Here is a 14,115-nt window from a genome sequence, read left to right on the forward strand (position 1 = left end):
CGGCTTGCTCCCGTTCAGTGGAGACAGAGGGGCAGATAAAACTCATTGCAATGGAACTTTTGCTCTCCAGTTGCCGTTTGAATTAAGTATACGTTCATACATTACCCATTTTATCATCATTGGATGTGTCATTTCTACAGGAAGATAGGACTTGTGGTAGATATCCTTTAGAACTGGGTAAACCGCTCTAGGAAACAAACCACACGACATACTTCACTGAGCAAACAGAATTAAAGATAGTTATTTGTTCATATTAATTTATCCTAATTTACACTGCTTCATTAAAAAACGAGACACCGTATTTACACTAGTTTAAGAAAAAATGAGGCACATTTTTTTGGACAGTTTTGGCAACATAATTAAGAGCAAAACACTCAGTAGTTTAAACCATAGTTTGAAACAAAATTGTCACCTGTACCACTACTCACCAGTGTGGACTCTGTCCCTTTCGTTCAAGAAGTGGAGGTCTATACATTTACGCCTTTTACAAGGTCTTTATATATGTTTTTTTGCGCGTTTTCTGAGTCAGGTGATCATGGGAATGTCTGGAATTTCTTTTAGGTATTTGGTGAAAAAATAACTTTCACCGTTGGTCATGAATTTGTAGTTATAGCCAAATGAGCTGACAATTTATTGTCTATAAAAATAACTATTTCAAATTATTATTATTATGATTATTTTGTACTCCAAATATATTTTACTTTAAACAGGCATCTGTGGCAAATCTTTTTTAAATGACTGTTCAGTTTTATTCAAACAGTTTTTAAACTCTGTGTCGGACTCTGAAAATGTCTTTCAATGTAAAATGCAGTAAAAATAAAATGTATTATTACTGTTTGAAATGCAATTTGTAGCTCTGGAAATATCTAGTATAGCTGGGTTTAAAAAAATCGTTTTATAGCCTATAAAACTTCAAATCGATCTCTAACCCACATAAAATATTTGGTTGGAAGACCGTTGTGCCGAAAGTAATATTTTATTCCACTACAAGATGGCACATGTCTCTAATATACGGTCAATGAGCTATGTCTGAGCATCGTGGTTGAACAAAGAAATCTTTGAAGATTAACTCGATGATCATATCAGTATATTATGTGTTGGATGCTTGTTAGGAAGAGGAAGTGTATGCATACATTGATTGATGGTAATTGATAAAATGTGATTGAAGCGATGGCTTGTTTTCCATCACATGAGCCTTCATGCTGTGCTGCAGTGAGCTGCACTATAACATTTTGTCTTGGTGGCATCTGTGTGCCATTCAAGTGACCTGAGGTGTGACCCACAGGGGCAGTTGTAACCAAGGTTCCCACTTTCCTTTTCCTCCTTGTTTGCCTCTGGGACAAACCTTACATTATCATTATTGATAAAAGACCTCATTGATCATTGTCAACTTCAAATCATAAACACCACAAACAGCCTCTAGACCACGAGGGCGAGGCGAGGGCTTGTTTGCTATCACATGATGCTGGATGGATGGATGGATGGATGGATGGATGGATGGATGGATGGATGGATGGATGGATGGATGGTAAGGTAGGCATAGTAAAAAAGGGCAGTAGGTTGGTAGATATATATCCCAGGGGGAAATTACTTACTTACATACATAATGATATACATACGTACATACATATGGAACGAGCAACTGAACTAAAATTTAATGCAAAATTATAATATGTAAGGAAAGTTGTGAAAGAACTTTTACTCAGTTTCTGACTGGTGGTATTCACTGACCTGACCAGTCACTCAGGCTGGTCTGGTCTGGCCAAGCTAGGGGCTATAAGGATTTAGGCAGGGACTGGGAATTCACCTAATGCATGTGTGACCTGAATACCCTTGACACAAAGTATGAGACCAACCCAGCCAGTCACTCAAGCTGGACTGGCCAAGGGATGACATAGGAACGCTGGCCTGCCTCAAACAGAGGGGCTGCGACATTTGCGCAGGGACTAGGGATTCACCTAATGTATGAGCGACCTGAATGCCCACGGGACTGCAAGAACCAGCTGAACCTGTGCACCCTAGACGCTGTCCGGATCAGCTCAAGCACTATATTACTTATCCTACCATACTTTTTACAAGTCAGTGCTTGGCCTGCAAGTTTGGGAAAAAAGGGCTATGCGGCTGAACCGGCACTCTACCTTTTTTACTCAGTTAGGGAACATTCCAGTTTAGCCCTTGTTTTATGTGTACTCTCCACAGTCAATACAACTTCTTAGTACCATACTGTCATAGTCAGTTATTACCGTCAGACGACCCCGATTATAAGACGACCCCCTCTTTTTCAAGACTCAAGTTTGAAAAAAGACTTTTTGATCACCAAATTTAATTTTTATACAGAAAACAATTACATCTGAAACAAATGATTATAACAATATATTCGAGAGAAAAAGCATATTATTTTGCCTCATTCAAATCATGCAAAAACGGTCTATCACATCTTAACATCTGAACATTTAAATATGTAAACGAAAGTGCAATCACATTTGTAAATGAATGGCTTCTTGGTTTTGAACTGTAACTAAACCACTATACTGTGATAAAACAACACAATTGCAATAACTGCATTAACCATCAAAGTGAAGTCTAACTGTAGTCTTGAAACAAATCTGAATAAGGAAAAACATCGCAATAAAATAATGCAAACTGCTACCGCTATTGTTGGGGAGCCTGAGGACTGTAAAGGGGGTTGGCTCGGATGGTTATGCTCTTTTCACCCCCGGGTGTCGGTCAGAACACAGGAGGGAAGACGTGGTTCAGTTTTGATTGCTTTACTGAATTATTGGCAAAAAAAACAACAACCCATAAATGAAATACTCTCGGAAACACACCAAACATAAGTCATCGATCGAGACAATAAAATACATTTGCTGGCGACCGTTAGTCGCCGTGCCGCTGCGTAACGGCTACTCGTACGATGCGAGGCAAACTTAAAGGAACGCGTCGGAGCTGTCAATCAAACGGCGCGCACAAGAAGCAAACCGCGATCGGACAAACGGCACAACAGTGGGCAGTAGTAACAATGAAATGTATATCCTCACTTTGTGTCAAAGACGCACACGATCACAGCAACATTCTCAGTCGATGCCAGCAACCTTTAACTTACCGCTGCGCAAAAGTGAAAATGGGTATAATGTCTAGACCCCGAATATAAGACGACCCCCACTTTTTCAGTCTTATTTCAATGCAAAAAAACATCGTCTTATATTCGGGCTAAAACGGTAATAATAATAATAATAATTGATGGTCCGCATTTACAGCAGTAAGTCGGATTCGTTCCCAGTGAGGGTTGGACTCCGCCAAGGCTGCCCTTTGTCACCGATTCTGTTCATAACTTTTATGGACAGAATGTCTCGGCGCAGCCGAGGCGTTGAGGGTGTCCGGTTTGGGGACCTCAGCATTGCGTCTCTGCTGTTCAGCCACATGAACGTCAACAAAGCCCGTCACAGATCTAGGTTAACGGACCGACACCTCGGCTCTATCCTAAGAATTACCACAACAAATTTTACTCCAGACTATGATGCACTAGCAAAAAAGGGAAACCAACAATACTATTGATTTCTTTATTACTTTATTTAGATGTATTCTTTCACTGATTCTTCAAGATGATGTATTTGGTCAGAATGTTTGCAGTTGGATGTGATTTCGCCTCATTAGATAAACATATTTCATAAATCTGACCTGCAGGCGCTGAAGTGATGGAAAATGTTATTCATCATAACTGTGTCGTATTTAATAAGAATCACTGATAGTAGTTTTTTGGTGAAATAGTTTTTTAATGCTGTTAATAAATGCATTTCTTTTCAAAAAGCTTTTTTTAATATCCATGCTTTAGTATCTACTAAAAGTAAAAACCTTTTATGCAATGACGTTTACATGTCATTTATATTACACTACATCCATCTGCTCCTGGTTCGGCCCCCCGGTCAAAATCTAGAACCCAATTCGGCCCGCAAGTCAAAACGTTTGCCCACCCCTGGACTAGAGTGATATGAGTAAGCAAGCTGGAGTGAGGGTGAACAGGACAATAATAATTTGTTACTTGAATGATAATGTATTTCTACACAGGACGTTAATAATTTTAACTTGAATGATAAGGTATTTCTACACAGTCTGGAAAAAGGGATACAGTGTTTAATTTTTAGCTGTGATAAACCGGCAGATCAAAATCATCAGTATTGCCCAAGTAGAGTAGAACCCCTGAACTCGACATATTTAGATATTGATGTAAAATATCGGGAAATTAGATCAATTGCTTTTATTGAATACATTTGGTCGATGGAAACATAGCCAATGCTTGAAATAAGCAGGTTTGCATATCAGTCAAGTTTTCATTTTGCCTCTTGTATAAAATCTGAAAATCAAAAAGTCAAAGCCGAATAGGAAACACTACAGTTGATGGTAAGGAAGGATGGCAAAAGGGTAGGGGTATTTCACATTAAACCACAAGATGAGCACCATGACATGTAATCTTTGTAACACAAACCTTGTGCTCTGTGAATGGTGTGTATAGGAAGACGTGGAGGAAAACAATGTAAATTTTGCATAGCATAAATCAGGAGATTAATGATAATGTACTTTACTAACATGAGCCCTGCGGAGGGATAATCATCCGACTACCGTTGAATTTGTGACTAATTTACTACTTGGGCGTCAAGTGCAGAACATGCCGGAACCGTAGATACATTATACAGACGTGTTTGCACGTGTTGTGTCGACACCTGGTGCTATGTGACATACGGCAAACTGACTCCCTTTCCTCCCTGTTTGCCCTCTGGGCCATGCCGTACATTAACAAAACGGACAACATCTTGATCGACTTCAAATCAAAACCAACTGTGATGCAGTGATTCAATCATACCTTTAAGAATTGGTTCAGAGTGCATCAGCCTCCTAGTCTCTGCTGTACTTACAGATTAGACCCACTCACCTCCTCTACCTCAACCCAGCCAGTCACTCAAGCTGGACTGGCCAAGGTATGACATCGGCATGCTGGCCTGTTTTGAATAAAGGGGCTACAAAATTTGAGCAGTAACTGGGGATTCACCTAATGTATGAGTGACTTGAATGCCCACGGCAACGACAAGAACTAAACCTGAACTAAAGCTGAACCTGCGTAACCTAGGCCCTGTCCGGATTAGGTCATGCACTATTGCACAAGTGCAAGGACTGGGGAGTCACCTAAAATGTTTGAGTGATGTGAAGGCCCAAAGAGATTGAAAGAACCAGCTGGGCCTGTGTAACCAGGGCACTGTCCCTAATAGCTCAAGGACTGCCACTGAAATTTTAAGTGCTTGGCCTTTAGTTTAAAAAAAAAAAGAAAGCACACAAAAGGCGATGCGGCCTAAACCACTTGTCGACCCTGTTTACTTGGCTAGGGAACACTACAGTTAGGCCCTTATTTTATGTGTTTACAGCCAGTAACATTTCTTCATTCTTCATACTTTGCACTTGAGTTTTTGTGTGGGAACAGAAACAAAACCCTTTCCCATACTTCCAAGTTGTGTTTTCAACAAATCATTCTTTATTTTAACTTTACTTATTCACCAAATTACCTTCACAGTGTAGCACTTGATCCTTCATTAGTTGTGGATACACATGTTCTGAGGATGTTCTACGTTTCTTTGCACAATACATACACACTCAAGACGGGGAATATGGATGGAGATATTGACAAACTAATTACATGCGTACACACATTATTCCGCACCAATTGGTGCATACACATATTAGTAATTGAGTGCTGTGATTGTCACGTGCGGAATGGAGCTGCGCGACCCAATGCAGTTTGGACCAGGGTTTATTGAGGCAAAAGGGTGGTGGATGAGGATGAGGGGAACAAACAGGCAGGAAAAAGCAGGACGGAGACTATCAGGGAAAGAGGGAGGCAAACTAACAGAACGTGGTGACAGAACTGGCTGACAGCGAGAGCAACAGAGTAACAGACTAACAGAACTAACAGTGCTGATTTACAGGGGTGGCAGCAGAGGGAAACTAGCAGACTAACCGAGCTGACCGACAGGGGTGGCAACAGACACAGACCAACAGACTAACCGAGCTGACTGACAGGGGTGGAAACAGAGACAGATTAACAGACTAACCGAGCTGTCACCATCTGCATGCGCTTTGTGAATTACCGTATTTTCCGCCCTAAAAGGCGCACCGGATTATAAGGCGCACCTTCAATGAACGGCCCATTTTAAAACTTTGTCCATATATAAGGCGCACCGGATTATAAGGTGCATAAAATAGAAGCTATACTGTGACAAACTGAGGTTGACTAGGGTTGCGGTATGCATCCACTAGCCAATAACCAACGAGCCCTCTGTAAACAATCGCGTTTCTCAAACGATCTCCTATAAAATGATTGGAACTGACTAAAGTTCGATCTAACGCATTGGTACTACTTACCTATGTTTCCCTTCCATATCGATCCGTAGATTTACTCGAAACATTAACAGAGCAGCCTATTTTGACATGAAATAGCCTGGTACGTATAGCAGCTATCGTTATAGCATTAGCCATCCGCAAAGTCCCACGAGCCTCAGCTCGCAATCTCCCATGAGCCTCAGCAAAGTGTAAACAATCGCGTTTCTCAAACGATCTCCTATAAAATGATCGGAACTGATTAAAGTTCGATCTAACGCAGTGGTACTACTTACCTATGTTTCCCTTCCATATCGATCCGTAGATTTACTCGAAACATTAACAGAGCAGCCTATTTTGACATGAAATAGCCTGGTACGTATAGCAGCTATCGTTATAGCATTAGCCATCCGCAAAGTCCCATGAGCCTCAGCTCGCAATCTCCCATGAGCCTCAGCAAAGTGTAAACAATCGCGTTTCTCAAACGATCTCCTATAAAATGATCGGAACTGACTAAAGTTCGATCTAACACATTGGTACTGCTTACCTATGTTTCCCTTCCATATCAATCCATAAATTTACTCGAAACATTAACGGAGCAGCCTATTTTTAAATGAAATAGCCTCGCGGGTACAACAGCTATTCGGTGACGCCCCCTGACTACAGTTGCCGTAATGTTGGGAAGCGATGCGACCTTGTAATTTACTAGTCGTACTAAAACGTACTGAAACATTTTGGCAGAGCACTGTGTACAACCAGTATGGATCAACAAATTCATCAATTGATCCATATATAAGGCGCACTGGACTATAAGGCGCACTGTCGGCTTTTGAGAAAATTTTAGGTTTTTAGGTGCGCCTTACAGTCCGGAAAATGACTTAGACTTAGACTTAGACTTAGACAGAACTTTATTGTCATTTTGTCAACACTAGGTGTGTACAAAACGAAATTTCGTTGCATACGGCTTTCAGCAATGTAGAGGTATTTCGGCTGGTTAAAAAAAGTGACATTCTATATAAAAATATGAGATAAGATAATTATAAAGTACAAAGTGCAGCAGTGATAAAGTATGTGAACAGTGCAGGAGACAAAAACAGTATTTACAAGTGTGCAGAGGAATGCTACGTTTGAATGTTCAGCAGTCTGACGACAGCAGGGAAAAAACTATTGCAGAACCTGGTGGACCTGCAGCGGATGCTGCGAAACCTCTTCCCAGAGGGCAGCAGGGAGAACAGTCCATGGTGGGGGTGTGATGGGTCACTGATAATATTTCGGGCTCGGGACACGCAGCGCTGGGATGACAAGTCCTGAATGGAGGGAAGAGGAGCCCCGATGATCCTCTCTGCTGTCCTCACCACTCTCCTCAGGTTCTTCCAATCGGAGGCGCTGCAACCTCCACACCACACCGAGAGACAGCTTGTCAGAATGCTCTCTATGGTGCTTCGGTAGAACGTCCTCATGATGGGTGGGGGCAGGTGGGCTCTCCTCATCCTCCGCAGGAAGTACAAGCGCTTCTGTGCCCTCTTGACCAGTGTTGTGGTGTTCACAGTCCAGGTGAGGTCGTCTGTGATGTGGACTCCCAGGAATTTAGTGCTGCTGACCACCTCCACAGCTGAGCTGTTGATGATCAGTGGAGCGTGGTGAGGCTGGTTCTTCCTGAAGTCGACGATGATCTCCTTCGTCTTCTCCACATTCAGGATCAGGCTATTTTCTCTGCACCAGCCCACCAACTGCTCCACCTCCTCTCTGTAGTCCAGGTCGTTGTTGTCCCTGATGAGGCCCACCACCGTTGTGTCGTCTGCAAACTTCACGATGTGATTGGTGGTGAACCTGGGGGCGCAGTCGTGTGTCATCAGGGTGAACAGCAGGGGGCTCAGGACGCAGCCCTGAGGGGAGCCTGTGCTGAGGGTGATGACATCGGAGGTGTTCTGTCCGACCCGGACTGACTGAGGTCTGTTGGTGAGGAAGTCTAGCAGCCAGTTCCGAAGGGGGGTGCTGAAGCCCAGGTGTTCCAGTTTTTCCACCAGATGTTGTGGAATGATGGTATTAAACGCTGAGCTGAAGTCCAGGAACAGCAACCGCACGTGGGTGTTCCTCTCCTCCAGGTGAGCCAGGCTCAGGTGAAGAACGGAGGAGATGGCATCCTCAGTGGAGCGGTTCTGCCGGTAGGCAAACTGGAACGGATCGAATGTTGGGGGGAGTCTGGAGACGATGTGATCTTTGAGCAGCCTTTCGAAGCACTTCATCATGATGGGAGTCAGTGCCACAGGTCTGTAGTCATTCCATGAGGTGATTTGAGGTTTCTTCGGCACCGGAATGATGGAGGCAGCCTTGAAGCACACTGGCACTTTGGCTTGGTCCAGCGAGATGTTAAAAATGTCTGTGATGACACCAGCCAGCTGGCCTGCACATTCCTTGAACACCCGCCCAGGTATGTTGTCGGGGCCTGGGGCCTTACGTGGGTTGACTCTTCTCAGAGTCTTCCACACGTCGGCTGAGTCAAGGCAGAGGACCTCCTCTTCCTGGTGGGGAACAGTTTTAACTGCCGGAGTGCTGTTTAGTGCCTCAAAACGCCCAAAGAAGTTATTTAGACCATTTAGGAAGTCAGCATCAACCTCACCCACCGGGGGGGAGGGTGAGTTGTAGTCCGTGATCGCCCGTATGCCTTGCCACATACTCCTGGTGTTATTGGCGTCGTGGAAAAAATCCTGAATTTTCCGACTGTGGCTTCGCTTCGCTAGCCTGATGGCACGGTTCAAGTTGGCTCTCGCTGTCCTCAGTGCCTCCTTGTCGCCAGACTTGAAGGCTGAGTTCCGTGCTCGCAGCGTATGACGTACATCCTCAGTCATCCAGGGTCGTTGGTTGGCTCGGGTGATGATGTTCTTAGTGGTGCTGACGTCCTCGGAGCATTTGTATAAGAAATACGGTATACGCTCTCTGTGTTTTCCATGTTTACTCGTTAGCGCCACACAAAATCCTTTAGTGAATTCTGCCCTCGCCCTTGCTGCCAAAGAAAAAGCAAACCAATAGGGTGAAAGAGGCATTGACGTTAAATTATTATCCATCCATCCATTTTCTATACCGCTTGTCCCCACAGGGATCGCAGGTGTGCTGGAGACTATTGAAGTGCCCAGAGAAAACCCACGCGGGCACAGGTAGAACATGTACACATCGCGAGGAGGGTGGAATCGAACCGGTACCCTCCTAACTGTGAAGCTAACCAGTGTTCCACCGAGCCGCCATTATTATTATTATTATTAGTAGTAGTAGTAGTAGTAGTAGTAGTAGTAGTAGTAGTAGTAGTATTAACAATGGCTTAACTTTTATGACATTCTGTCAAATCAATTTGATTTTTCTGGCGTGTGAATTGTCGTTTGTCTTCCCAGCAATTGGATGAAAACCACTCCGGGGTGTGCCCCACCCTGCTGGCCCAAGATGGATGCACTTCATCATAACGATTTAGAATCAAATAATTCATGCCACTGTTAGTTTGATCCCATTTGACTTGGGGTCAAATTGATCATTTATCCATTCATCTTCTAAAAATATTGTCCTCATGAGGGTCAAGGGTGTGCTGGAGCCTTTCACGGAGGTCCATGGGCGGGTTAGGTGGTGTGCACTCTGAAGCCTAAACTGTCACAATAACACCTACAAAAAAAAAGGTGGTAAATAGGCCCATCATGCATGATTTTGGAATGTGGGAGGAAACCGGAGTATCTAGAGATAACCAAAAGGCAAATATGCAAAATTCACACAAGAAGCTGGAGTCAAAATCACTCTTTGCACCTCTGCTCTGTGAGTTAAATGTGCCAGTGCAACAGTGCACCAATCTGCCGCGTACATTATCATTATTACTTGAAGCAAACAACATTTTAATCAGTCGGCCTAATAAGATTGCAGCTGTGATCAAGTCTGTGTGTTCTTTGCCTTTCGTATCAATATTGATTCGTTTTGATTTTGTCGAATTTGTGCAAATAAAACCCACCTACGTTATTTTATTATTCTGAAAAGGTAATGGTATTGTGGGATACAGTCTTTTTTCTTATGAACATTTTGTTTCACTATGCACTATGAAAATGTAATTTATGTAAATATGTAACTAGTAATTGTACACGCATTTGCTCATTTGCTCTTTGCTTTAGTTTTGTCTGCAACCACGCAGTGAAAATTGCAATTGGCTTAACAGAATAAATGAATGAATAACTTTTGATTGCTTGAATAACTTTTTATTTCACATGATTACGCCTTTGTTTTGCAGAAATCAAGGGTTGTTTAATTTCACATGATTACTCCTTTGTTTTGCAGAAATCAAGGGGACATATGAAACGAACTTTATAATCGGAGCAGCCTCCATCCTTCTGGTCATCATTTTTACAGATGAACCCAGTCTCGGTATCCATTCTGCAGAGATGAAAGAATTTAGTACAACGAAAATCAGCAATAAAAGGAGCCACATCAATCAAACTGTGACAGTGATGACTGTCAATTGGCCTTAAATGGCATTTCAGTTCAGATGTCTTGTATTGTGTAGTAGTTTGTGTATGCATTGTGACAAGAAGATGTCACTTACCTACATAAATGTATGTATGTGCAGTGGATCTAGTACTTACACGGCAATGGTCTCCCCTGTTGAAGTATAAGGCTTTCCATCTACAGTTTGGACCTCAATGCCAAGTGGAAGATCGCAAATTTCACCTGGGTTTGCAGCAGAGATCATATCAAGCATCTCATAATCTCCACTCTCACCGGAGTAATCTTGATTATACCAAGGGGTCTTGCACACTGAAATGAATGAGCCCAAAAGAAGGGGATTAATAAAATATGCAATCTATCGATTTTTAAGAACCAAATTGAGTGTAAACACGCACAGCCTTGTCCAAAAAAGTGTCTTTGCTCTTGCCCTTTTAACTGAAATCTACCTATGTTGATGCATTTTGGGTGTTGTAGCCATTTTGCCATTTGCTACTGACTAAAATAAATCGCTCAGGTAGTGACCAATCAACTTGAACACCAAATAACCTTACTCAGATGGCCGTTATTGGCAATTACCAGAGCATTGAGCACTGGAGACGTCATTTTCAGTGGACAGTAAGTTGCAAAATGACTGCCTTGATATATATATATAAAAAAGGGTGTGGAATTTGATAGTAAATTCATATTCCGCTAACGTGGTGCCACAGAAATGTTATTAAAAAAAAATTTGAATTTTCCTCAAACTGCTTCTGGCAGGCTGAAATTAACTGTCATTTACTGGATTACCTTCAGGTCCGCAGAATTCAAGGGGGCACATGAAACGGATTTTGTAATCTGCACAACTGCCATTGTGTGTCTGGTTAGCGTTTTCACAAATAAATCCAGTGTTTGTGTCAGACCTGTTGGGACAACCGGCAGAAATTAGTCACTTTCACTGGAGGGCGATGTGGATGCATTCTCTATCAACAGCGCTAATTCAACTTGTACTTACACTTGAATCACATCGCCTGTTGAATCAACACTGGCTCCAGATGTAGTTGTAACCTCCATTCGGATTGGATGTTCACATATCTTCCCTGGATTTTCTTTTTGCAGGTCCGAAAGAGTTTCATAGTCTCCAGTACCAGAGGCGTCGTCTCGGTTAAACCATGGAGTCCAGCATTCTGGATCAACGTCTTGGAGGATCGCACATATTTTTAGGTCACAGTGATCAGATATCAAATTGTCAAACATTTTTATTGACTTTAAGCAGGTTTAACTTGCACAATGGTTGTTACACCTTAAATTGGAGAAAATAAAAAGCATATGCAGGATAAAAAAATTGAGTCGCTTGCTTACCATCATTGCTGCCATGCACGTGAACCCCTAGAAAATAAGTCCAAAAATATGTTCATTTTCTTACATCTATTAAGATGACATGTCACAAAGCAGTATTGTGAAAATCAAGGTTGCGTTTCTTAAAAAAGATCCTACCAGCATGCAGGAGCACAAGTGTCAGTCCCAACTGTGGGAGAACAGGCATTAGACACGGTGGACCAGGTTAAATCTCACACTGTTTCAATGGGCAATTACGCCTAATGTTAATTACGCCCCCAAACTATGGAACACACTGCCAATAGGTATCAGGAAGGCCAGGTCGCTAGATATTTTCAAAACAAAACTTAAAACTCATTTCTTTACCCGAGCATTTAACTAATTACGTTTTATAAATTTCATTTTAAGCCTAATTTTATCTTTATCTTTATTTTATTTTTTACCTTTTCTTAAAGATATATTCTTTATTTTATTAAAGCGTGCTCCTATTTTAAACTCACTTTATTAATTGTGTATGCATACATTAATGTTTTGTTTTTATGTATTCATGTTTTTCTTTCATTGTTGTAAAGCGCTTTGAGCTGCATTTCTTGTATGAAAGGTGCTATACAAATAAAGTTTATTATTATTATTATTATTAATTACATAAACTGGAAACAGGAGACGGCTTGCTCCCGTTCAGTGGAGACAGAGGGGCAGATAAAACTCATTGCAATGGAACTTTTGCTCTCCAGTTGCCGTTTGAATTAAGTATACGTTCATACATTACCCATTTTATCATCACTGGATGTGTCATTTCTACAGGAAGATAGGACTTGTGGTAGATATCCTTTAGAACTGGGTAAACCGCTCTAGGAAACAAACCACACGACATACTTCACTGAGCAAACAGAATTAAAGATAGTTATTTGTTCATATTAATTTATCCTAATTTACACTGCTTCATTAAAAAACGAGACACCGTATTTACACTAGTTTAAGAAAAAATGAGGCACATTTTTTTGGACAGTTTTGGCAACATAATTAAGAGCAAAACACTCAGTAGTTTAAACCATAGTTTGAAACAAAATTGTCACCTGTACCACTACTCACCAGTGTGGACTCTGTCCCTTTCGTTCAAGAAGTGGAGGTCTATACTTTTACGCCGTTTACAAGGTCTTTATATATGTTTTTTTGCGCGTTTTCTGAGTCAGGTGATCATGGGAATGTCTGGAATTTCTTTTAGGTATTTGGTGAAAAAATAACTTTCACCGTTGGTCATGAATTTGTAGTTATAGCCAAATGAGCTGACAATTTATTGTCTATAAAAATAACTATTTCAAATTATTATTATTATTTATGATTATTTTATACTCCAAATATATTTTACTTTAAACAGGCATCTGTGGCAAATCTTTTTTAAATGACTGTTCAGTTTTATTCAAACAGTTTTTAAACTCTGTGTCGGACTCTGAAAATGTCTTTCAATGTAAAATGCAGTAAAAATAAAATGTATTATTACTGTTTGAAATGCAATTTGTAGCTCTGGAAATATCTAGTATAGCTGGGTTTAAAAAAATCGTTTTATAGCCTATAAAACTTCAAATCGATCTCTAACCCACATAAAATATTTGGTTGGAAGACCGTTGTGCCGAAAGTAATATTTTATTCCACTACAAGATGGCACATGTCTCTAATATACGGTCAATGAGCTATGTCTGAGCATCGTGGTTGAACAAAGAAATCTTTGAAGATTAACTCGATGATCATATCAGTATATTATGTGTTGGATGCTTGTTAGGAAGATGAAGTGTATGCATACATTGATTGATGGTAATTGATAAAATGTGATTGCAGCGAGGGCTTGTTTTCCATCACATGAGCCTTCATGCTGTGCTGCAGTGAGCTGCACTATTACATTTTGTCTTGGTGGCATCTGTGTGCCATTCAAGTGACCTGAGGTGTGACCCACAGGGGCAGTTGTAA

General features: G+C 41.4%; 2 protein-coding genes and 1 long non-coding RNA gene across 7 annotated transcripts in view; 1 reads left to right on the forward strand and 2 right to left on the reverse strand.

The window, feature by feature from the left end:
- Positions 1–14,115, reverse strand: part of LOC119132359 (cartilage intermediate layer protein 2-like) — a 67,807-nt gene that overhangs the window by 20,184 nt on the left and 33,508 nt on the right. For 3 of the 5 annotated variants that reach the window (XR_005099853.1, XR_005099852.1, XR_005099854.1), the window contains exons 1-2: positions 429–551; positions 106–187 (exon numbers count right to left, since the gene is read on the reverse strand). Coding sequence is in view for 2 of the 5 variants with exons in the window: in XM_037267545.1 (XP_037123440.1) it covers positions 106–132 (27 nt within the window). In the remaining 3 variants the exon portion in view is untranslated. Of the gene's footprint in view, positions 1–105; positions 188–428; positions 552–14,115 lie in introns of those variants that run through there. The other 2 variants (XM_037267545.1, XM_037267546.1) reach the window with 2 other exon arrangements.
- On the forward strand, positions 113–8,888 carry LOC119132362. The gene is made up of 3 exons (XR_005099855.1): positions 113–156; positions 237–239; positions 8,874–8,888. It is a non-coding gene; the product is annotated as an uncharacterized LOC119132362 (long non-coding RNA).
- Positions 10,568–13,292, reverse strand: LOC119132361 (cartilage intermediate layer protein 2-like). Its single transcript, XM_037267549.1, has 8 exons — positions 13,243–13,292; positions 12,920–13,001; positions 12,310–12,340; positions 12,175–12,201; positions 11,828–12,011; positions 11,623–11,735; positions 10,974–11,145; positions 10,568–10,764 (listed from the first exon to the last, which is right to left on the reverse strand). Exons 2-8 carry the CDS (start codon positions 12,944–12,946, stop codon positions 10,650–10,652), a joined length of 669 nt encoding a protein of 222 aa, XP_037123444.1. The 5' UTR covers positions 12,947–13,001; positions 13,243–13,292; the 3' UTR covers positions 10,568–10,649.

Source organism: Syngnathus acus, chromosome 13, assembly GCF_901709675.1.
Source record: "Syngnathus acus chromosome 13, fSynAcu1.2, whole genome shotgun sequence".
Lineage (NCBI taxonomy): Eukaryota > Metazoa > Chordata > Actinopteri > Syngnathiformes > Syngnathidae > Syngnathus > Syngnathus acus.

What these genes read in the sequence shown, in the direction of transcription:
- LOC119132361 (XM_037267549.1), bottom strand. Translation starts at nt 12,946, where the DNA reads ATGACACATCCAGTGATGATAAAATGG. An exon ending in ACTTGTGCTCCTGCATGCTG is followed by an intron (nt 12,202 to 12,309) that starts GTAGGATCTTTT and finishes CTTATTTTCTAG; the next exon opens with GGGTTCACGTGCATGGCAGC. An exon ending in TGAATTCTGCGGACCTGAAG is followed by an intron (nt 11,146 to 11,622) that starts GTAATCCAGTAA and finishes CATTCATTTCAG; the next exon opens with TGTGCAAGACCCCTTGGTAT.